At 34.2% G+C, this 23673-nt stretch overlaps 4 protein-coding genes across 7 annotated transcripts; 2 read left to right on the forward strand and 2 right to left on the reverse strand.

Annotated features, from left to right (window-relative positions):
• Positions 1-724: 724 nt before the first annotated feature.
• Positions 725-5259, reverse strand: LOC105172615 (bifunctional riboflavin biosynthesis protein RIBA 1, chloroplastic). Of its 2 annotated transcripts, none has more exons than XM_011094132.3 (7): positions 5071-5259; positions 3517-3874; positions 3217-3438; positions 2593-2915; positions 2180-2309; positions 1406-1702; positions 725-1217 (listed from the first exon to the last, which is right to left on the reverse strand). In XM_011094132.3, the coding sequence occupies exons 1-7, from the start codon at positions 5118-5120 to the stop codon at positions 1002-1004; spliced, it is 1596 nt and encodes a 531-aa protein (XP_011092434.1). In that variant the 5' UTR covers positions 5121-5259; the 3' UTR covers positions 725-1001. The 2 variants fall into 2 exon arrangements, with proteins under 2 accessions (XP_011092434.1, XP_088742193.1); XM_088886067.1 differs by having other exon boundaries at positions 3517-3948; positions 5071-5256.
• Positions 5260-8595: 3336 nt separating this feature from the next.
• On the reverse strand, positions 8596-12556 carry BRIZ1 (zinc finger (ubiquitin-hydrolase) domain-containing protein). The gene is made up of 11 exons (XM_011094131.3): positions 11970-12556; positions 11564-11672; positions 11343-11457; positions 11026-11123; positions 10680-10786; positions 10297-10543; positions 9998-10051; positions 9645-9788; positions 9494-9558; positions 9090-9144; positions 8596-9006 (listed from the first exon to the last, which is right to left on the reverse strand). Exons 1-11 carry the CDS (start codon positions 12272-12274, stop codon positions 8848-8850), a joined length of 1458 nt encoding a protein of 485 aa, XP_011092433.1. The 5' UTR covers positions 12275-12556; the 3' UTR covers positions 8596-8847.
• A 1669-nt stretch (positions 12557-14225) lies between these two features.
• On the forward strand, positions 14226-17434 carry LOC105172613 (polyadenylate-binding protein 2). 3 transcript variants are annotated; one of them, XM_088885772.1, is made up of 6 exons: positions 14226-14385; positions 14508-14610; positions 15936-16006; positions 16624-16815; positions 16940-17049; positions 17235-17434. In XM_088885772.1, the coding sequence occupies exons 1-6, from the start codon at positions 14338-14340 to the stop codon at positions 17281-17283; spliced, it is 573 nt and encodes a 190-aa protein (XP_088741898.1). In that variant the 5' UTR covers positions 14226-14337; the 3' UTR covers positions 17284-17434. The 3 variants fall into 3 exon arrangements, with proteins under 3 accessions (XP_088741898.1, XP_011092431.1, XP_088741899.1); XM_011094129.3 differs by having other exon boundaries at positions 14227-14385; positions 16940-17070; XM_088885773.1 differs by having other exon boundaries at positions 14277-14385; positions 14494-14610; positions 16940-17070.
• Positions 17435-18642: 1208 nt separating this feature from the next.
• On the forward strand, positions 18643-22115 carry LOC105172823 (phospho-2-dehydro-3-deoxyheptonate aldolase 2, chloroplastic). Its single transcript, XM_020697266.2, has 5 exons — positions 18643-19273; positions 20177-20454; positions 20557-20833; positions 20988-21233; positions 21576-22115. The coding sequence occupies exons 1-5, from the start codon at positions 18743-18745 to the stop codon at positions 21840-21842; spliced, it is 1599 nt and encodes a 532-aa protein (XP_020552925.2). The 5' UTR covers positions 18643-18742; the 3' UTR covers positions 21843-22115.
• The last annotated feature ends 1558 nt before the right edge of the window (positions 22116-23673 follow it).

The following is a 23673-nucleotide window of genomic DNA, read 5'->3' on the forward strand; positions in this document are numbered from 1 at the left end:
TTGATATAATCTAATGCCCAAAGATACATTTATAAATTACTTTAAAATTGTATTTGTAAACTTTTTGTAAATCAATCAACTAAATTTATTTAATATTTAAAATAAATTAATAGTATATAATTATTTCATTAAAAAAATGTATTTATATTAATTACTTAGTGAAATTTTTGATTCCATAATCACGCAGAATTAGTTTTATTATCAAGTTAAGCCAGTTTAATTTGACATGTAATAAATAAAAAAAAATACGAACGAAATGTGATTTAGTTAAATTTGAGTAATATACGAAATAAATAAAATTTGTCTGATTCAAATTATTAAAAAATCATCAAACCAAAATTGAATGCAAATGCAAATTCAAAAATGATACTTGAGAGATTTAAATGGAAATTAGATATATTATACTGAATTTTATTTATTTTTACCAACTCTTATATCTTTCATTCTTATTTTAAACTTGTCTCGATTTCGTAATCAATTAATATTATCGATCTCAAATAGATAAGATCCAAACTTTACCCGATTCTTTTGGATATAATTTGGATAAGACCCTATGGGTATATTACATGTTAGAATATGGGTAGAGTACGAAAAATTGCTATGGATATCTGTTGGGTCCGAGTCCGGATAAGGCGATACCCACCCATTGACTGACCAAGTATTGGGTTTGGGTTTAGTCATTATTATTTGTGCATTGAATTTATAAGAAGATCAACAGAACAAATTCCATCCAAGCTTGAAAATGAATTATTATCAATGCTGCTGATTCTTTGCAAGTTCAGACTCAAATCAGCTGCTGCAGCCAAATCTAAGCTAATCACCTGATGACATAATTAACATTAACAGCTTAGAAACAAAACTATGTGTTATTCCAATCTTGCCTGGTACAATGCAGTAGCTTTGTTCTTCAACTCCATCGACATACCTCGCCAGAATCGGCATGTTCAAAATGGGCAGATGCTTATGGCAGATTGGCCATTTACATCGGTCATTCATTTTTGCTAGTGATGGCTGGTTGGGTGGCCATTCACATCTGCCGCATAAACGTGTCCCATTTTGGAATGTTTCGTCTCCAAATATCTCTTGTTTTCCATTGTGATGGGAGTAACTAATGGAACCCTGCCTGCAACAGCCAAACCGTAGCCCTTCAGACCGATGTACTTTGCAGGATTGTTTGTCATTAGCTTCATTGTTCTAACCCCGAGATCTCTCAGTATCTGCAGAATGGTTCCACAATTATAAGATGAAAATTTCTACAACCCCGTAGACCTATTTGATTGACGTAGGACAATGCGTTGCAACACTCAAGTATGCAGCAGTTAGTGGCCCAATGATAGCCAAACCATATGGGCAAAATCCACCAAACCGCATGTAATGGTAACAGATTATGTTTGATTTTTCATACCTGAGCACCAATCCCGTACTCTCTTGAATCAACAGGCAAACCCAGCTCCTCATTTGCCTCAACAGTATCATGCCCATCGTCTTGCAGATTGTAAGCACGAAGTTTGTGGCCCAAACCAATTCCACGTCCCTCATGACCACGGAGGTAAATTAGAACACCCCTGCCAGCTGCTTCAATCTGTTGCATTGCCAGTGCCAACTGGTTCCCGCAATCACATCTGGCTGATCCAAATATATCTCCAGTGAGGCATTCTGAGTGTACTCTGACAAGAATATCTAGTCCGTCCCTAATATCACCCTATCCACACCATAAATATCACTGTAAAAGTGTTCTAATTCTGAGAATTCACAAATGGTGAAAGCATAAAACTGCAACTTACCACTCTTTGTATGTTACAAATGATCCAGTACAGTTGCTATATAAAGAATTTTAAAGGATAGCAATAGGCATAATTCAGATTGGGCATCCAGTGCCCACATTTCCTTCAGAGCCCTCCAGCCTATGCAAAAGTCGATGGTAATTTTGGTATCTAGCTCCTTTACTGGAGCTACAGTGCCTTCCGAGTTTCAGTAAACCAAATAATCCCTTGTATATGCATTTGACAAAAGAAACTCTAGCATGCTTTAGGCTACATCAGTTCAGTATTATTAGGATACGTCAATAGGGTGACGATGCGAAGAGAAATGGTCTGTCGTAATCGCTTCAAATCCGAAGTATGCGTAAAATAGAGAAACTTGAAATGTGCACTATATCAGAGTTCCCCATAATGCTCACCTTAACCATTGCAATATGCTCAATCCCATCCAAAATTGACCTATAGCAATATGCAGTGAATGGGCCCCATATAGTTGGTATACGAGCAGCAGAGGCATGTTCCACTAATCTATTTCTCTTCCACCTATATCTGCAAATCAATCATGTGTCAACCCTTGCACAAGATGCTATTGATACAGATGAGAATTCTGCCGGAAAATCAGAGCAGCGATTGAGGGGAGGGCATATCAAAGTTGGCACTTCCAAAGAAAATTAAGCAAAACTCATATCAACTAGATCTTATCCTCTGGCCACCCACCTCAGAAATAATAAAAGAAAAGCAAGGCCTCCACAAATGTAAAGCTTCATGAAATAAACATAACTTCAGAAATGTAGGCAAAGATGACATTTATGAAAGTAGGTTGACACACCACCTTATTAAATCTGCAATAGATACAATCTTCAAGTTTTCTTTCTGCGCAAATTGCAAAAGCCTTGGTAATCTAGCCATAGAACCATCATCATCAACAATCTCGCATAAAACTCCAGCATGATCTAACCCAGCTAGCATCGCAAGATCCACAGCAGCTTCTGTATGCCCAGCTCTTTTTAGAACACCACCCTCCCTGTACTTTAATGGAAATATGTGTCCTGGGCGGTTGAAATCCTCAGGCTTTGAATCTTTTGATGCGAGAGCCTTTATTGTTGTCGCCCTGTCATGTGCCGAGACACCTGTGGTCGTACCATGTTTGGCATCCTACAATGACGTCTTCATTTCGCTACCTCAGAGATTCATTTAGGACTATGTGTCTAACAAAAGCTTCTCAAACTCTTATAGATTTATGGTTTGCTTTTCCAAAAATTGTGTTTGATAATATGCACATCAGAAGATCACTCCCTGACTGCAAACAGAGTACCACCCAGAGGCATTTATGCTAAAGAATATGTGGCACTCTTAAAAGAATCAGAATACTAAGCAACTAAACAGAAAATAATTAAAAAAGGATACTTCACGAAAAGCATGTATTTCATAGTTTGCTCATGAAGAGAACACTTACCACTGAAACAGTGAATGCAGTACAGAGTTTCTCCTCGTTTTCTTTCTGGCTTACCATCAGGGGAAGCTGCAATCTCTCCAAGTCTTCTCCTTTCATGCTCACACAAACTATTCCAGTTCCATGCTTCACAAAGAAAGCCATGGCTTCTGCCGTAACTTTTGATGCAGCCATTATTAGATCCCCTTCATTTTCTCGATCCTCATCATCTACAACAACAACCATCTGCAATGTAGGTTCAAAGCAATGGCTAAGTAACTAATTGAGCTGTCATAAATATCATACAGCAATGTAAAGACCGACCTTTCCATTGTAAATGTCTTCAATGGCCTCTGGAATAGATGAGAAACCTTCTGATGGCAGGTCTAAATCAAATTCATCATTTCCAACAGGGAAGCCACTAGTAGTTGGAGCCATATCAGCTGAAAGTACTACATAATCAGATTGTACCTCGACCCCACCAAATAAGTCACTGATGAGAGCATTACTTGCCACATTAGAACCAGCAGAATGACGAACAAGGTCGCCTTTCCCAGAGAATAGTGACGATTTAGGTTTCAAACAAGTATTGATACTGGATCCCACTTTTCCACTCAGCTGCTTGCAGGACTCTACACCATTCAAAGAATGCATATTTCCACATTGGAGCCCATTGAACTGTCTGGATGCACCATAAAAGCGAAGATCAGCTAACAGTATGCATCATAATTGAGAAGACGGACAAAGCTTGACTAACTGCAAAGTTGTTCACATACAATACATGAACGATAGTTTCAGATTCCGGCAAACAGGACCATTCACAATCCAAACTCGTATAACAGCCCAAACCATGCAATGCTAGGAGAGGTATTTTAGTCTAAGCAGTACCATACACATAACTCAAATATCTGGAGCTATAGAACAAACACCTACCTTTTTCTGTATCAGCCTAAGTACTTTCAAACACAAATTAGCAAATTAAACGGAACAAACAAAATAGATTTGTCCTATTCGTGATACAAGTGATATTTGGTTTCTAGAGACTGGGATCAAATAAAACTCTTGAGCACAACATTTAAGATCATTTAACAACAATAAAACCGGATTCTTTGGAGCTTAATATTTAATTGCTCGTTGACAGGAATCTACTTCTTAACAAAAGAAAAGTAAATGAGATTATATACTCAGGCCCCTTAATTATAACATAATTTAGCACAGCTCTCAAATGTCAGAGTGCCCAACCACTCAAGCCTCCTACGGCAGAATGAAAACACGGTTACCACCAAACCCCACACCAAAACTCATAAAAATTCTACAAATACGCATTCTTGATTAATATAATTGCGAATAACTAATGCAAGCGCACCGAAAATTTCACCTTCAACCTTAACCCAAAATATTTTCTCTTTAAATAACATAAAAACTATCCACCGCTGCAGATGTTGTAAGTGTATGCAATCTCAAACATTTTGCATCACAAGTAAAACTAGACGAGAAATAAAACATCATAAGCGGATAAAACACAACATATGTCTCACGTCAGCATCTACACTCCATCATTACTTAAGAAGGGTATAAAATAATCGGCAGCGCACATCCCATTACCAACGCAAAAAACCATTGGCTTTAATATTTAAAACACCTAAACAAACATTAGATTATCCAAAACAACAAAAGGAAAGCACGAAACCCCACCCGAACTACTCTACTTTCTTAACAAAAGAACGTATATGAATTTTGGCTTTGCATGAAACATAAACCCCACATGATATTTCAACTCAAAAATCCCAAAACTACGCATTAACACGAGCCAACACCGATCGAAAAGACGCATCTTTCGCCAATAACAACACTGATTGCCAGAGAAGAGAGCCTAACCGACAGCGAGACGGAGTGGCGGGAGAGCAAGAAAAGTAAATCGAAGCCATCTGATTGGGCGATAGCTAAGAGCGCGGCCTTGATTAAAAGTTTCTGGAGAAGAACAACAGAAGAATGGCGGGTGAAAATTGTACGGAGTTCTTACACTGCTGATGAGAGTGAAGGGAGGCACAGAATGAGAATGAAACAGTAGAGGTTATGAAGTTGCTACTGACGCGGGTAATGTATGTTGCGTCACCACCCAATAGGATTTTCCTTCACTTTTCTTTTATTTCATATGATTTTTTTTTTTTTTGTTCAAAATTTTTGGTAAACATAATGTAAATTGGTTTATAACAAATTAAAGTTGGTTTGAAGTTTAGTTCATAATTTTGTTCAAATTCTTGATGTTGATCATATCATATTCAGGGGTAAATTACTACCAACTTTGAATGAGTTTCACATAATTACAAATAGTTTCGTATTATTTGAAATCGCGTAACATTGAATCCATTCCGTTAGCTTCTGTTAGGTTTTCAATTAATTTTTATATAAAGTGACAAAAATATCATTTGGATTATAAATTAAAATTTCATATATTTTTTAGAATTTTTTAAAATATTTTTTATAAATAATTATTCCCTTATGATTATTTATTTTACTCATCCTTTTCTTTACATATTTTTCAATTTTTTTTTAGAAAAATTCAACTGTAACATAATCACGTCCACTTTTTCGTTTATGGGCTACATAATTATTTTCTATTCGAGAGTATTTTATAATTTTTTAAATAATTAGAGGGTATTTATAAATTATAATTATGTCAAACTTAACGAAAAGTAGCTATAATTTACCTTATTTGGAGATAAAGATTTGATATTTTGATGTTTGTAAGAAATAATGTATACTATTATATACTTTATAAATAATTTTTGAGTAAATTAAATGAAGTCTCCTTAAATTTGTCATAATTTCAAATACCCCTTGTTGTACGGGAAATTATCAATCCCTCACTGGATTTAACGATCATCTAACAACTAGCTCAATTCGTTAGTTTGCGTCAGAGTTCTACCCATTTTTATCGATGAACTGATCATAATGCTTTATAGATTACAAACTTATTTTTGTTTTTTTTTTTTTTTTAAACTGAGTGGATAATTTTTTTTAATTTATCAAATTTTCTCAATCACCTCATCCAATTTTTCTACGTAAGTTTATAATTTTATATCTCCATTCAGTAATTATATAATTCATCAAACACCAGATGGTATTTGTAATTTTTCAAATAATAAGGCGTATTCGTACTCATATCAAATCTCATAGGAATCTGTTGTAATTTATCCTAATCTTGTTTAGAGCAAAGTAGGTGTAAATTACACTTTTGATCTTTATACTTTGGATCAAAATCTACTTTTGATCGCCCATTCTTTTGAAATATGATTTTTATATCCCTAATTTTTGCAAATTATTAGGATTTCAGTCCAATAATATGTCAGGTACATATGTAAAAATATGTACATTCTTGATTGTTTAGGCTGTAAATTGGAAATTATATCCCTAACTAGCTAAAAAATTGGTAGCCAATCGTTCTGCCTAATTTCTAGGTATTGAGATCTAGTTGGTTTAATTCAGTAAAAAATAATAATAATAAAAAAAAATAAACCAATGAGGTCTAGTTCAATTAATGAAATTGAGATTCTATCGAATCCCACTATATACATGAGAGTTTGTTCTACTATGTAGTAGATATTGTTTAGATTTTATTTATCTGATATTACTAATAAGGTATGATTGTTGTAATTGTTTTTGGTGGCATTGATATTTCATAATAATGCTTTTAATCGAATTATTTCAATTAATAATTATTAAAATTGTCTTTGGTAGGTTTTGATATTTCAAAGAATGCTTGTAATCGAGTTATTTCAATTAATAACAGTTTATCGCTTCAAATAAAAGAATTACAGTTACAGCCCTTAAATAGAAAATAATTATGTGACCCTAGTTGGTGAAGTGGACATTACTATTTTACCCTTGTTGAAATATTTTTATAAAAAAATTAAAAATATAAAACTTTTAAGAGTGGGTAAAATGAATAATCTATAGGGAATATTAGTCCTAAAAATATTTTTTAAAAAATAATAAAATATTTATAAAATTAAAATTTATAATCAAACAGGATATTTTGGTCAGTTCACTATAAAAGTTAGATGGAAACCTAACGGACTCTAACGCAATAAACTCATATTTATATGAACGTTAAAATCATGAGGTATTTATAACTTTTCAAATAATAAAGATGTATTTATAATTATGTCAAATTTCAACAAGGGTGGTTGTAATTTTTTCAAAAAAATAATAATAATAATAAATAGGTTTAGATTTGGAGCAATTTGGTGTTGAATGCTTATCTAATGAGACGCAGCGGTCACCTTATATTGGTGCGTCCCCGGTGACAATAGTGTTATGAGTGTGTCCATCAAAAGAAAAAGTGGATAGAAAAGTGTAGAAACTGGGCCAACATTTGATGTTAGCCAAACACCCTCCTAACATTAGCCTAATGTTTCATCCCTATCCACTTCAAACTTATAACATTTCTGAAATTTTAATAATTGAAAATTAATTATTATATACTAAATGCATTATATATATATATTATGTGATTAGTATAAAGTCTGTTAAAAAATAATTTAATTATATAATAGTATGATATTAATTTAATTTGATCTTTAATTCGTATAAGTTTTTATTGGGTAATTACACCTAAATTTTAGTATAATTATAAATACTTTTTAATTATTTGAAAAATTACCAATATCCCTGATTTTAAATGTCGTCTAACCATTAATATAATCTGTTAGTCTCTGTTAGCTTTCCATCAATTTTTTTTTATGAACTGATAAAAACTCTCTTGTATAAATCATAATTTTACTTCTTTTTTAAAATTGTATGAAAAAAAATTTCATGGATTAAGTATAATTTTTTTATAAATTTATAAATATTTTCGTCCATCTTGTGCAATTTTTTTTTTGTAATTTTTCTTTTAGAAAAAGATACAACAAAGCAAAAGTTGACAATTAATCTTAATCCAAAATTACATAATTTTATTAAATGATAAGAAATTATTTATAATTTTTTTGAATAATGATGAATATTCATAATTATACCAAATTTTAACAGAGATCCATCCTAATTTACTCTTATTTTGTTATGTGCCCATTTGGCTTTTGATTTCCCTTTTCCTCCATTAATAAAAAGAATGCATTTAATTAAAAGATTTACAATGTGATAAAAATGTTTCTTCTGATTACGTTTGAATTAAGAGATTTGAAGGTAGGAATTTCAAATTTCTGAAAATAAATTCGAAGAAATGTGATTTTTTTCCATATTAAAAAAAAATCAAATTCTTTGAATCTCGTTTTGAACTATATTATTGTAAATAAAAGCAAAAGTGTAGATTATCAAATTAGTTATTTGATAAAATACTCAATGACAGGAAGTATGTAAGGATGGAAAAAGTAACAAATTGAAGAAAAAGGGAAGAAAAGATGAACAAATCCATGGTTTTTGCAAACACATCAATTGCATAGCATTTGTTCCTTCTCCGGACAAACGTCAGGTTGCTTGCCATATTACAAGCCTTGAATTTACAACAATATTTCTATCAATCATTCTAAATTTTGCAGTGAATTTACAACAGCAGGGGCAATGTATTTTCCATGTCAAAACAGAAAATGCAGCAAAGAAGCAGCAGATGGGATGATGAACCTGCACAATGTGATCTTGAAAGGTGTTCGGACTTTAATTTCGTCGTCGGCCAGACTTTGTGTGCCGTTTCGGGTTGCCAGAAGACGATTGGTTCGACTCTACAGGCAAAATAGTCCCTCCTCTAATGCCGTCTGAGTCTTCCATGCTTGTAACCATTTTTTGGGCTTCAACATAAACTTTTAGGTCTCTTATCTGCGATTCAAGTATAACATTGTAGCTTTTTTTGCTCGTACCTGGATAAATTGAATGCTACTATGCCAAGTATGAGCTTGTACCTGTTCTTGTAGATCTAAAATCTTTTCATCCTTCGACTTGAGACTCGATCTTAACCTATAAAAATGAGTATGAGATAGTTAATGAACTCGGAAAACCTAAAAGTTGCCAGTACTAGCATGCACCTAGTTTAGAAAAATGAAAAGCCTCCGGTGCAACCATTGAATTTAGCATTCAAGTATGGACCACTGCAATATTATGCAACACAAGATTGGTAGCTTGTGAAACGAAGTACTTCAGAGATGGAACAGAGAGGGCGCTCAAAAGCTCAATTATTTCTAGACTTCCAGTAAGGCACCGACTATTTGATTAATAAGTTGAAAGAGCATTTTTCTCCAAGCGTCAAGAAGTAAATACCAGCTTATGAAATAAGACCAACATATGCCAGTGGAGAAAAAGTAATTACCTTTCTTCAATTTCCTTGAACTTGTTCTGTAGGAATTCTTGTTTCTTCATAAGCTCTTTATTCCTCTGAGACACCAATGAGAAAAAAATGAGACATTCTACATCAAACGGCATGGAAATTTAACAAACCATAAATAGAACAAGAAGTTCACATCTGCAACAGCCTTCTTTTCGTCTGCATATTTTTCCAATTTGTCTTCTAGATCATGCGTCCGTGAAAATATAGCCTTCTGGACAGCTTTTGCCGTTGAGCTCTCTTTTCTACTTTTTTCCTCAGCAAGTAATGATTCATAATGCTGACAGACAGTGAGATAAAAATATAAGAAGTTAAAAGAAACTAGCCACTGATCTCTCACAACTTGTGTATCTAGTTCGATACTCTACCATCTTGAAGTCTATTGCTCAAAGAAATATATCTAGGACCATAAAAAAAGAATATGAATTCAGCAATCACCTATCAAAACCCTATACTATTTCAAACCCAATCGATCTAGGTTGTACCTACTTGTCTCTGAATATCCAGCTGACTTGCAAGAAGACGGTTGTACTCATCCAGAATCTATTGGCAAAGAGAAAAAAGAAATGAATCAAACATCTGATGATATCAAGTGTTCAATATATAGTGTCCATCCAATCTAAAACTGACAAATTCAACCTTATAGCACCACCACTGGGTGCTGTCATTTCAAAAAGTAAGAGCTACCCCATAAAAAGTGATCCAAGGAAATTTACAGGCTGAGTGTTAAATCATTTCTCAAACTGCAGTAAAACTGTATAGTCTTTTTGAAGATGAATGAGAAGTACCCCTTCAATTTTGCTGCTAAAGAGGGCGCCGTCCAGTCCTTCCCCTTCATCACATCCACATGTTCCACATTCTTCAACTGAACTGCACCTTGAACTCACAATGGCGGATTTCCCATCAACTTTTGATTGATTCAACCGATGAACATATCTGTCTCCCACATAATCCCAGATTTGTTGCTTTTCCAGTTCTAGGGAAAAATGATGTTTCTTGTCACTCCAATGTCCACTAGCATGACCCTTTTCATATCTATATCATACAAACTATTTAGCCAGATAATTTGAAATCCTCAAAACAGGGTAGGACCAATCAAAAATCACATGGTTAATGACATCGGGCCTCAAAATAAAGCAACTATAACCCATGATAAAGTAAACAGTACTACCTTCCACATCCTACAAAACCACAGATCAAACAGATCCAAAGGTTCTTGAGAGTTCCACATACAGCACAGACCGGCCTTTCATCTTGTTCCTGACAAAGTCGACAAACCTGCAAAGAAGAGGGGAAAAGCAACAACGCAAAGCTACTAAAAGCATTCTCATTGTTCTCAAATAAAATGAATGGAGCTCTTCATGAACTCATGCCTAAAACTTGCCAGTTGGTTTACTGAAAACATAATAGCAACAAGTCAAACTACAAAGGTATTGACCACTGTGTGCTTAGTATAAATAAATATCATATAAAGCGAAAATGAAAAGGAAATTAACATAAAATCAGCGGACACTAACCGGGCAAGACAAATAGGTCCATTTGGAGACGCAAGAACAATGAAAAGAATGGTCACACAACGTGCTCTGTATTCCACTAGTATCTGGGTCCAATCGCTCTAACATTTTCACCAAAAAGAAGACATCGTAACCACGAGAAATCTCATTATTTCATCATCCATAAACTTGAAAAGAGCAGTTCACACGCAACAGAACATACCCCTTAAAAAGAAAAAGCAGTAGATGAAAGCACGAAAAAACAGGAAGCACAGACAAAAAAACCAGGGACAAATCTATTCACACACAAGAAACACATTCCGCGTGGCAAAGAGACTGACCAAGACAAACAGGACAGGAGGGCAATTCAGTATAATCAGGTGGAGGTATACTAGCGACTTCTGCAGATTCAGTGTACTCAACTGCTTGAGCAAAATATATATGGCAAACCTCAACCTGAAAACACAATTATCAAACCAGACGAGATCAGGAGGAGAAAAAGAAAAACAGTATACCGAGGAACAATGCGAATGTACATCTTTTGAGTAAATGATCATGGTACCTCAGATGGCTTGAATCTTTTGCCGTTGTAACTACAGTAGAACCCATCAGCCGCCAACTGACTTTCTAGCCTGATCAGAACACTATACCTGTCCTCCATTCCATCATTCCTGACAGATACACATACACATACCGGAATGGCCAAACAACAAAAACAAATTAACAAAGCTAGTAATTAAATAAGACACACAAGCATAGCCTTCAAAGAGAAGAAGCAAAGAAAACAATGATCCTACAAGTTTATATCCGATACTACAATTCCAAAGGGTAAACTCACATACTACAATTCCACACTGATTATCACATACTACAATTCGACAGGGTAAATCTAAATACTGATATTATAATCCACCACAACACAAAGTTCTTCTCCCGCCCGCATTATACATTGTACTTGAAGTTCTTACCTTAGGAAGAGGATTTCTTCAAAGTGAGGGACGTGATTCCCACAGAAGAGGAGGAAGTCATCCGAAGACAAATAGTTGGGGACGGCCACCACGAAGACCAGAGTGGTGCGAGCGCTGATATTGGCAACGGTGACGGCAGGGACGGAGGCGGACGGCAACTGACGGAAGAGATGGGCCACTCCCATCAGTTGGGCGGGCTTCAGATTAGTATTCGCATTCGGGCCGGCGGCGGCGGAGGTGGTGGAAGTGAGGGTGGTGTGGAGAGGTTGAGGGAAGTCGACGGTGTGGAGTTTGAGGGTGAACATCTTCTTCCTTTTCTCTTTGATTTTCAGAAATTGTATTGAGGGTCTTGAAGAAAACTTGGAATCAAAGCTAGGGTTCAAGAAAAATCATGGGAAAATCAAATGAAATCTTGGGAATTGAGAGAGTTTGTTTGGAAATTTGGAATGATAAGACAGATCATCTTTGAATTGCTTTGATTGTTGTGAACTATCTTAGATCAAACTTTGAATTGCTTTAACAATTATGTAAAGAGTAGTAATCCATACTTCAACTTCCCCTCCTCAATTGATTACGTAATTTGATATATGAAGATTCAAAATAAGAATTTTGTGCATTTTCTCTCAATATTAATTGGGCAATATTATATTTTTGATTTTGTAATTATAGGTTATTAGTATTTTTTATTTTTTTTTATAAAGGTAATTTTCATTAAGTAAAAAAGTATAACTGTACAATACAACTTGCTTAATTTAAGCGATTTCCTCGACAGGCACAATATTGCTAATAGTAGTAGGTCAGTGCACCCACAATGCATATATTTCTATGTACTCCATCAAATCGCTTAATGTTGCGCTCACGCCAAATATGGTACACATACGAGGCCAATAGTATTTTTTGTTCTATTATTTACTCTACTTACATGTTTATTTTATTTTATTTTTTTTACAAATTTAGTCTTTAATCATTTTTTAACAAATTTAGCCCATATTAACAATTTTGATGGAAACAATCAAAATCGAGATTTACTCATTCATAGAAACTTGACTAATTGGAGTAAGTTGCAAAACAAAAATTGTTAATAATCCATAATTACGAGAAAGAAAATATATAATGTTGTGGTAATAATTATTTATAATAAATTAGAATACTAAAATAAATAAATAAATATTTATACAATTTGTTCAGTATGAGGGATTATTTTTTATTGACACATATCAATTAATATACCATTATGTATGTTTATTTTTATGCAAAATTGTCATTTTTTTTGTATTAATATTATATTCTATTCATTGTATAAAATTATTAAAATAATATTTAACATATATCAATACTAATGAATTAATTATTTTATTTTTTATTAAGTAAGGATTAAACGCACTCAGCCCCTTTGAATTATTGTTGATCAACAGTTACCTTTTAAATTAATAAATATAATTGTTAATTACCCCTGATTGAACAATCCCTTACTTGAATAATTATATTAATCTCAATATATGTTAATATTTTATAATTAAATTATTGCTAAATTATTTTCTAGCAAAAAAGAACTTTTAGTAAGTGAACAGTTTAAATTAAGAGCAGAGTAATAAGTTAATAAATTTAATAAATTAATAATAAATATAATATACCATCATATATACTTTGGAATAAAACTAACAATATACAAGTTTAATCAAAACTTAAACACTTGTAAGAAAAATTGAATAAATATTTGTATCTTATTTTATAAAGAAAATATTTTTATCAAATTGATTTGTAATTTATTCATTTTTATCTAAAAAATTTAAATAGTTAATAACTTAATTTTATTATAAAATTAATAAAATATTTTACATGAAAGTCTTTTATATATTTATTATACATTTATTACTTAACTTTGAGTTTATAAGATGTAATAAATTTAAAAATATTTAACTTACCAATTATATTTTGTTTTATTATGGTTAAGATAAATGTTTTTCAATTAAAAAAATTAATTAAATTAAAAATACAAAATTATTAAAAATAAAAATCCTTTAAACTACAAATATATATATATAAAATATAAAAACAATTCGTTCAAATATTTAGTTGTAGAGATAAATACTATATTTATTAATTTAATTTATATTAAAAATAATTTAGACGGACAAAGTGTATTTTTTATTCATTAATTAATAATATATTAAATTTTAAATTATGCAAACGTGTTTAATAAGGATCTTAGATAACTGTATCAACCTTCTACAAGTTCGAGGGGGACGTAAACGGAATAATGCCGATTTCCAAGGGCTAGAACTGTCACTTTAAGTGTACGTACTATTTTCAAGGCACAAAAATACCCTCTCTTCGCGAAGTGTGTCTGAGAGAGAGAGAGAGAGCGATGGAGGGCGACGTCGAGATGGCGGCGGAGGAGGAAGGGGCTGCCGTTGTAATGAATCGTTCCATCAATCCTTTCCCAATGTTTTTTTTTGGTTTAATCAAATTTGGGTTCGATTTTGTTTTGCAAATCATAAAAAAACCCTAACTTTTGTGTAAGCATATGGTGGGTAGGAGCTGGATGACATGAAGAAGAGGCTGAAGGAGATGGAGGATGAAGCGGCTGCGCTTCGGGAAATGCAGGCGAAAGTCGAACAGGAGATGGGTGCAGTTCAAGGTTACCCCTTTTCCCTCTAAAGCTTCTATTTTTATCCTTGGGGTGTCTTGTTTCCTTTTATGTTAGTTAGAATTTAGAAGTTGGCTATACTTTTTGTGTTTAATCCGGTTAGAATATATTAGTGTGGCAAGAGACGGCGTGTAATGTGAAAGACGTGGTAATTGTATGTTGATTAGTGTCGACGATGTTAGCTCAGTCCTGATATCCTATGCATGTTGTTAAGGATGCTTATCTTCTAGTGAGTCTGGCGAAGCATTTCTGGAAATTTGATTGGAGATGAATGAATTTTTAAAATTGATTCTTAGGGGATTGGATTTGCTATTATTTAGCTGTGGAGACACCATTTTTCTGTTGTTGTCGTGTAGCTTTAGTTGGTAGTATTGATTATGAAACTTAAAATGTTTGATTAGGCTGTAAGGATTGAGGACTTCTTCTCATCATGACGAAGTGGGACAGGTACATCCTTCTATTAGAAAGCTTGTTATTGCTGCTGAAGCCTGAAGCATTAGAAAGAGGACAGCAAGAAAGTGTGTTTTTTGGTGCATGTAAACACTTGTGTCCTATGGTGTGGTTGGGTGCATTGGAATTGGATCCACACCCCTTCTAGGATGTGAATGCTATTGAAGGTTTTCTGTTGTTTTATTTGTTTCCATGTGGTTTCTTGGTCTGATTGTAATTCCTATATTATGGAACATTTTTCTTCCTGATATGTGGTTTGCGTTATTGGTTTTGTAACTTCATGTTGTGACATGTGGTTGAGTAGCTCTGTTGCCCTATTTGATGTCCTAGTCTTGTAGTTGGCGATTCTCAGCGTCTTCATGTAGTAAGATACTTGTTTGTGCATATAGACACAGATTTATGTCGTTGTCTAGCAAGACAAATGCTTGTTTTACCTAACTTTCGGACGTATAAACAGTTGATGGATGACTTTCGATTGCAATATACAGAAAAGAAAATCCAAGTAGCAACTATAAACGTAAGAGAATTTGTTTAACCACATAAAATCCTGCCGCATTTATTTTCGTTTCATATTTTCTGCATATTTTCACAGTCCCTTAAACAATTCCACCAAGAGCTGCCATGTCTCTAGTGTAATGGGGATTATTTTTAACATGAGCAGTATATCGGACTTGAGGATGCAGTTTGTCTCTTTTTTATGTTTAATGAAGGTGATGATACTTAATGCTTTTTTATCCTATATGGATGCATCTTTGCCTAAGTGACAATACCTATATAATATCATCGATGATGATAATCTTCTCTTTCTATTCAATTCTTGATGAACATGACTTACGTATACTCATATGTACGACTTTTTGCCACAGATCCTGCTGCTGCTGCAGCTAATCAGACAAATAGGGAAGAAGTGGATTCTCGATCAGTTTTTGTTGGCAATGTGAGATTTTTTATTTATGTGAAATTTCCATAGTCTTGTGGTCTCTTTCTATGAAGTTAGGTCTTATATCCACATGTATGTCATATCATTTATTTTAGGTGACATAACAATATACTTTTCTGCTTTCATTTTTAAGCTTTTAATCATTTTTTGACTTACTGTATCACAAATACATTAATACTCATGAGTCTAAAAATGTATTTGTCCTCTAGAAATGTAGAATATGGTTCCTATTTATTTATTTATTTTGTGTGTGTGTGTGTGTTGCATTCTTAATATGTTTGCCACATTAATTAACAAATCTTAGTTGATTAAGTGAGAAGGCATCCTTGCACGCATGTTGTGGTACGTTTTGAGAATTATTTGATATGTTGTCAGGTATTTTGTCGATGTTAAGTCTGTTGTGATGCTGTCATTTTACCTGATCTTTATGCTGTTCTGTTCACTGGGATTGTCCCTTCACAAATATGCTACTTGCTTCTGGTTCTACTGTATTTTGATTTTATATATGCAATGTGTATTACACCAGCAGGTATGCACTCATCTGAATCATTATTTGTTGGTTTCTGAAGGCGTTTTTTGGGATGTTGAAATTGAGTCTAGAATTTGCCTTATAGGTGGATTATTCATGTACACCGGAGGAAGTGCAGCAGCATTTCCAGTCTTGTGGTACAGTGAATAGAGTAACTATTAGGACTAACAAGTATGGACAACCAAAAGGATATGCATATGTTGAGTTCCTTGAACCTGAAGCTGTAGAGCAAGCTATTCTTCTGAATGAATCTGAACTGCACGGTCGCCAATTGAAGGTTGTGCTCCATCCTCCACTCATGTCATTTATGTATTCAAAACTATGTGACGTCACAGATATAGCTGCCATCTATGTCCGGATATCATCTAATTTCTTGAAGTGTTCCTTTGACTTCATTCCAGGTATCCGCCAAGAGGACCAACGTCCCAGGCATGAAGCAATTCCGCCCCCGGCGCTCCAATCCCTATATGGGCTTTCGATCTAGGACGCCATACATGCCTGCTCCATACATGTACTCTCCTTATGGATATGGGTATTAATCATTCTCTTTGCATCTTTGTATATGCATGGTTTGATCTATGTTTCGATGGTGGAATGCAAAATGCTCGAAACTAGATTTGTGAATTCTCACCCTGTTTAATCCCAACACGCCTATTAATTCCGAATTAGTGATGGATGTTTGTTGATGAATTGCAGGAAAGTTCCCAGGTTTAGAGTACCCATGAGATACAGCCCTTACTTCTGAGCCTCAAGTTTAAACTTACTGCTCCTGGATATTTCATGTACTTCACCTTTGAATGTTTTTTCCCTCTTCTTTCTATGTGATGTGTTGTGATTGGCAGTGATAGTGAAGCTTTTAGTGAAATCACATTAATCAATATCTGTAATTATGATCATTGCCTTCTTACCCATATTCTCAAGCCTCCATTTTCAAGAAGCCATTGTGATTGTGTAAGCAAAACCAAGGGCATGAACAAGAAACACTCCCTTCCCCCACCAACCAAACTCCTAATTTTTTCGCTAACATAATGTACGAGTGCATGAATAAGAACACCCTCCCCCGCCCTAAAATTAAATGGGTAAATTGCATCGAGCTTTTCTGATGTTTAATACAAGGACTAATTATACTCGTTTTTCTTGAGATTCGATGTAATTATATGTAAATTTGTTGTGATTTGAAAAATTACCTCCAATATTTTAAGGTTTGTTTTCGTCTAACAAATAGGTTCATTTATTATTTAAAATTCATTGAATTTGTTAATATTAATAAAAAAAATTGAATAAATATTGATATTTGCTTTATAATTAACTTGTTGCAAATTTTTTCAAATTAAACTATTCCTATAGCGGTGAAGGTGTATCTACTCACATGTATTTATGTGTAAGAGATGTATATAATGTTAATTTGGTCATAAAATTATTTATTTGATTAGCAATAAATTAGTAATAAGTCAATTGGAGGTAAATATTTATTTTATTCTGATTGTTTTTGTTAATATTAGTAAAATTGGTGAATTTTTGTTAATATGTGTACTTATTTGTTAGACAAAAGCAAAATTCAAGAGTATTAGATTTAATTTTTTAAATCACATTAAATTTACGTGTAATTATACCAAATTTCAAGGGAACGAAGTAATTATCCCTTAATCTAATATAGGCATGCCTCATTATCTGAGAAATTACTAGTATCTTTATTAATAATATTCGTGTTTACTGAAATTTTGTATTAAATTGTATAAAATATCATTTTAAATTATAAATTCTAATTTTATACATTTTTTAAAATTTTGTATCATCTTTTATAATAATGTCTGACCAACATTATATTTTTACATCCTTTTTTCATAATAACTTATCTAACATCATAGTATTTATATTTTTATCAATTTTTTCTTGAAAAAGGGTTAAACTTCAACAAGAATTGAGTTGATGCTTTTATTTTAGCGTTTACGAGTTATATAATTATATTATATAAAAGGGAAATTTCTCTATTATATAATTTATTATGGAAATTTAAAGTAATTTATTCTAATTAAATATAAAAATTAAACTGAAATTCTATAGACATGAAAAATTGTTAGAATCTGTCAGCAATCACTTCTCCACATAACATAAAAATCCACTCTTCTCATTTCTCTCTCTCCTTCTGAGCCATTCTCTCTCCAAATCTACTTTTCCAGTCTCTCCCTTACCCACTGCAAATTATGCAGGCAAAAGCTATGGCTCTCACAACCCCCGCCGCCGCCGCTGCACCCCACTTGCCCAACCCATTCCTCCACCCCGCCGCCGCATCCTCCAGACCCTCAATTTCCATCAAACCCGCCTCACTTCCGACTCCCTCAATTAAACCCGGATCAAGAACGATCTTTGCCGTCAAGTCCTCCAACCAACCGCCGTCAACCGCCACCACCACTACCCCACCACCTAAAAGTTGGAGTCTTGATAGCTGGAAATCCAAGAAGGCCTTCCAGCTTCCGGAGTACCCGGATGAAGCTACCCTCGAATCAGTCCTCAAAACTCTGGCATCCTTCCCTCCGATCGTTTTTGCCGGTGAGGCACGTAGCCTGGAGGAGAAGCTGGGACAGGCGGCTCTCGGGAATGCGTTTCTTTTGCAGGGTGGTGACTGTGCTGAGAGTTTCAAAGAATTCAGCGCCAATAACATTAGGGATACTTTCAGGGTGCTCTTGCAGATGAGCGTTGTCCTCATGTTTGGTGGTCAGATGCCTGTTGTTAAGGTCTTTTCCGTTTCTCTTCTTTTCACTATTTAAGATGTTACTGAAGAATGTTCCATTTTTTGTTTCCTTTTATTTTTCTTCTGATGTAGTAGTTTGAATGCATGTGCTTGGTATGTAATTAGAAGCTAAACATGCATAAAGTGCTATGTTGATTTGAATTCAAGTTTAGGGGTGAGAAGTCATCTGATGTGATTACTTTGTTGTTGTTGTTAGTATATGGAGTATGGTTTTGAAGTTCCCTAGTTGATAAAATTGTTGAGGTTGGTAGGATGATAATGTGGGAATTGTGTTAGTATGAATGTGGATGTTAATTACTTCAGCATCTTTAATTGTTCTTCGATTGTTTTTAGCAAGGATTTGCGGGAATCAAAAACTTCAAGATATAGGAAGATTTAGGTATGATCCTGAAGTGGGTGGGCATGGCGTCAGTGGATAATCCTGAAGTCAATTGCTCTATTATTTGAAAATTTTGACTGAGATTGAAACTTCATGTGCCTACCACAAGTGTGGATGGTCTTGGGTTGCTGAAATTGGTTTAGGAATCAAATCATGCTATTGTCTCCTGTTTTTGAAGCAGTAAGTAAGATCTGTAACAGAGCTTATACCCATTAAGATATAGGGAGGGAGGGAGGGGGGGGTTATAGTTTATAAAAGCAGCCATGCATAATTCACTTCTGTCTAAAAGCGTTGATTTATGGTATCATGATTTATAACCCAATATGAAGCCGTTCCTGCTCTGTTCCTGCAGAAAACCAGACTAAAGCTCACACCTACTTGGTTCTCAGAATATCTTTTTTATTTTTCTAGTACTGTATCCATTTGGTGCTATCACTGGTTCACTATCAACAATTAACAAATGGAAATTCAGTGATTGCCTTTTGTATCTTGGAACTGTACTCTTAGGTCGGAAGAATGGCGGGGCAGTTTGCTAAACCGAGATCTGATCAGTTAGAGGAGAAGGATGGTGTCAAACTGCCAAGTTATCGTGGCGACAATGTTAATGGAGATGCTTTTGACGAGAAATCAAGAGTGCCAGACCCCCAGAGAATGATTCGGGCCTACACACAATCTGTGGCTACCCTAAACCTGCTAAGGGCATTTGCTACTGGAGGATATGCTGCCATGCAGAGGGTCACTCAGTGGAACCTTGATTTTACTGAACACAGCGAGCAGGGCGATAGGTATATCCTATGCTTGTTTCCTTTTATCCAACTATTGGATTCCCGGAAATTCTCTTTTTCAATCCAAGGATTAAATCAATTGTTCCTGCTATTCTGAAAAAGGTACCGGGAACTGGCTCACCGTGTTGACGAGGCCCTTGGCTTCATGGCATCATGTGGTCTTACAGCTGACCACCCTGTCATGACCACTACAGAGTTTTGGACATCACATGAGTGCTTACTTTTACCCTATGAACAAGCACTTACCAGAGAGGACTCAACTTCTGGCCTTTATTATGACTGCTCGGCCCACATGCTCTGGGTTGGGGAACGAACAAGGCAACTAGATGGTGCTCATGTCGAGTTCTTAAGAGGAGTTTCCAACCCTTTGGGGATCAAGGTTCTCAGAATTATATATTTAACTTGATTCACTGATTACTTTTTGAAAATGAGTTGCTTACGGATATGATCCATATTATCATGGTTATATGTGAAAAGATGAACTATTGGGTAGTGGGTAATATTATATTGCATCCTTTTGTTTGTGATTGCAGGTTAGCGATAAGATGGATCCAAATGAGCTAGTGAAACTCATCGATATTCTGAATCCTGAAAACAAACCTGGAAGAATAACGGTGATCACCCGAATGGGAGCTGAGAACATGAGGGTGAAACTTCCTTATCTGATTAGGGCAGTTCGTCGGGCAGGTCAAATTGTCACTTGGGTCAGTGACCCTATGCATGGAAACACCATTAAAGCTCCTTGTGGACTGAAGACCCGTTCCTTTGATGCAATCAGGGTATTTTCTACCATCTCTTTTCTTCCTTACATTACATCCTTAGGTTGCTTCATTGTAATTATACCATGTTCTCCATGCTGAAGTAACTATATCAAGAACTTAACTGAAATTTCTCTTCCATTCAAATGCCATAAAAATAATGTTTTATTTTCAATCCTACTTTGTGGCGTGAAACATGTTGATATAACACCAGTGCAGCGAAAGATGAGTCCTAAAACCAACTGGCTGAAGCAAAAACACTAGTATATTAATTTGCACTATTCCTCAAAGGTCAAGATCATCCTATCTCCCAAAATATAAGGGTGATGTATTTCTTTACTAACTGGTCGTATATCTTGGCAGGCTGAGGTGAGAGCATTCTTTGATGTGCACGATCAAGAAGGAAGCTACCCTGGAGGCGTGCATTTGGAAATGACCGGGCAAAATGTCACAGAATGCGTCGGAGGGTCTAGGACAATCACTTACAATGACTTGAGTTCACGCTACCACACCCACTGCGATCCAAGGCTTAACGCTTCTCAGTCTTTGGAGCTTGCTTTTATCATAGCTGAGCGCCTTCGGAGGAGAAGAATTGGAACACAACGCACTCTACCCTCTTTGAGGTTGTAGGAAACTTCTCAACCTTCGGAGACTGCTTTAAGCAACGACGATTATTCTGAGTTATTTTAGTCCGGTACGTACTTATAATGGTTGCATGCATGTCAGTGCAAGTCTAATGAAAATGTTGAGGTAACTCATAATATATTGCAGCCCAAATGAGACTTGGTCTAGTCGGTCACAAAGTACTTCTATAGATGTTTATATATGCGAGTGGTTTTAGTTTTCGTTGGTCTAATTTGTTGGGACATGTTTTCTCAATAAGATTGTATGTTTACAGATGCAGATGATTTTCTCCTCCAGTTATTCTGGCATGTTCTAGGATGTAAGTTCATATTACGAGTGTTTGCGTTCTCAGCTTCTGCTTACAAATTCTAAATGGAAATTATCTACACGCACTCTAATCTTTTCTGCATTTTTTTCACACACTCCAACTTCATATTTCTACGAACACTTTTCACTTTTGATTTCGTTTTGTATTTCAACTTTCTTTAAAAGTTATGACGTTTTTTGTTTTTGGGTTTCCCGAAAGTACAAAATCTTGCAAAACTCATCTCTGAAAATAAGGTCTTGAATTAATGTTAGGGAGAAGGAAAATAAGTTAGTTAGAAAGACAGAAGTTGGTTTGGCAATCAATGATACATCCATTGACAATGTGGGAGAGATGCAGATCAATACCTAATTCTTGGAATAGTATGAGATGAAGTTGATTTGATGGATTGGTCGAAAAGTGATTGATCAATTTGTTAACAATCAAACATCTCTCCCACCCAAATCACCTCCAAACTACCCTAAAACCCTAATCCAAACTTACAAAATGTCTAATTTCCCTATCTATTTATAATAATAATAATAATAATATAGGGGGCAACGCATTGGGTTTGTAAGGGTTTGCCATAATTCGTTACCGGATCCGTCAAAAGATTCTTGAACTTGAACCTGACTTGACTCAGATTTTGAACCTGTCCGGTTGGATTTGATAGATTCAATTTAATATTTTTAAAATATTTTAAAAAATAATACTACCAAAATTTGATTAATATGGGATAATACTATTATTTAAGTTTTTTTTTTCAATAAATTTATACGTAGATATTTTAGGCTTTAAAGTATGAAAATTTTAAAATAAGTGGTGTGTAAATATATATATATATATGTATTAAAATATTTATAAAGTATTTCATATCACTATTTTAATAGTTAACCAAACGTTGACCCTATAAAAAGGGCGAAAAATTATACTTTCTTTAAAAAAAATATATTAAAATTACACTTACATGAAAACTCTAAGTCTACACATAGCCTTGTTTCGTTACGGTTTGATGAAAAATATTGACATTAATAGAAAATTTTACATAATTTTTTTATTATACACTTTCTTTAGTATTATTCATAATATTTTTATATTTATGAGAACGAAAATGTAATATATATAAAATTAAAATGATGTTACTATAATAAAAATTGTTCCCCAAAGTAGTCATTGAACATAAAGTAACGGTTTATGAGAAAAACTAATCAATGTTTTTTGTACTTTTCTTAATTCCTCGGTATATATATATATATAGTGAAGTGAATATCAATATTGCATATATTTTTTTAAACATGATATGAAGTATTTGAATACGAGTATGTTTGGTTAATATGAAAAGTGAGTTATAAGAAAAATGAAAGTAAAAAAGAGAATGTATAAGACATAGTTTGTTGTTGGGTTAGGGGAAGAGATGGAGTAAAAGTAAAACTCGATATATATGAAATTGCTCCGGAATCTAATTTTGTTTCTATTCAAAGTTGGATGAAAAAGTAAAAGTATAAAGCCAAAAAGATAAAAATAATTCTTCTC

The sequence above is a fragment of the Sesamum indicum genome, linkage group LG10 (genome assembly GCF_026168435.1).
Source record: "Sesamum indicum cultivar Baizhima isolate 11 linkage group LG10, ASM2616843v1, whole genome shotgun sequence".
NCBI classification, from domain to species: domain Eukaryota; kingdom Viridiplantae; phylum Streptophyta; class Magnoliopsida; order Lamiales; family Pedaliaceae; genus Sesamum; species Sesamum indicum.

What these genes read in the sequence shown, in the direction of transcription:
- BRIZ1 (XM_011094131.3), bottom strand. Translation starts at nt 12,274, where the DNA reads ATGTTCACCCTCAAACTCCACACCGTCGACTTCCCTCAACCTCTCCAC. An exon ending in AAAGATTCAAGCCATCTGAG is followed by an intron (nt 11,458 to 11,563) that starts GTACCATGATCA and finishes TTGTGTTTTCAG; the next exon opens with GTTGAGGTTTGCCATATATA. An exon ending in TTCAAGGAAATTGAAGAAAG is followed by an intron (nt 9,145 to 9,493) that starts GTAATTACTTTT and finishes TCATTTTTATAG; the next exon opens with GTTAAGATCGAGTCTCAAGT.
- LOC105172823 (XM_020697266.2), top strand. Translation starts at nt 18,743, where the DNA reads ATGCAGGCAAAAGCTATGGCTCTCACAACCCCCGCCGCCGCCGCTGCA. An exon ending in CACAGCGAGCAGGGCGATAG is followed by an intron (nt 20,455 to 20,556) that starts GTATATCCTATG and finishes ATTCTGAAAAAG; the next exon opens with GTACCGGGAACTGGCTCACC. An exon ending in GTTCCTTTGATGCAATCAGG is followed by an intron (nt 21,234 to 21,575) that starts GTATTTTCTACC and finishes ATATCTTGGCAG; the next exon opens with GCTGAGGTGAGAGCATTCTT.
- LOC105172613 (XM_011094129.3), top strand. Translation starts at nt 14,338, where the DNA reads ATGGAGGGCGACGTCGAGATGGCGGCGGAGGAGGAAGGGGCTGCCGTT. An exon ending in TGCACGGTCGCCAATTGAAG is followed by an intron (nt 16,816 to 16,939) that starts GTTGTGCTCCAT and finishes ACTTCATTCCAG; the next exon opens with GTATCCGCCAAGAGGACCAA. An exon ending in TACTCTCCTTATGGATATGG is followed by an intron (nt 17,071 to 17,234) that starts GTATTAATCATT and finishes GATGAATTGCAG; the next exon opens with GAAAGTTCCCAGGTTTAGAG.
- LOC105172615 (XM_011094132.3), bottom strand. Translation starts at nt 5,120, where the DNA reads ATGGCTTCGATTTACTTTTCTTGCTCTCCCGCCACTCCGTCTCGCTGT. An exon ending in CTGCATTCACTGTTTCAGTG is followed by an intron (nt 2,916 to 3,216) that starts GTAAGTGTTCTC and finishes ACGTCATTGTAG; the next exon opens with GATGCCAAACATGGTACGAC. An exon ending in AGCATATTGCAATGGTTAAG is followed by an intron (nt 1,703 to 2,179) that starts GTGAGCATTATG and finishes TGGTGTGGATAG; the next exon opens with GGTGATATTAGGGACGGACT.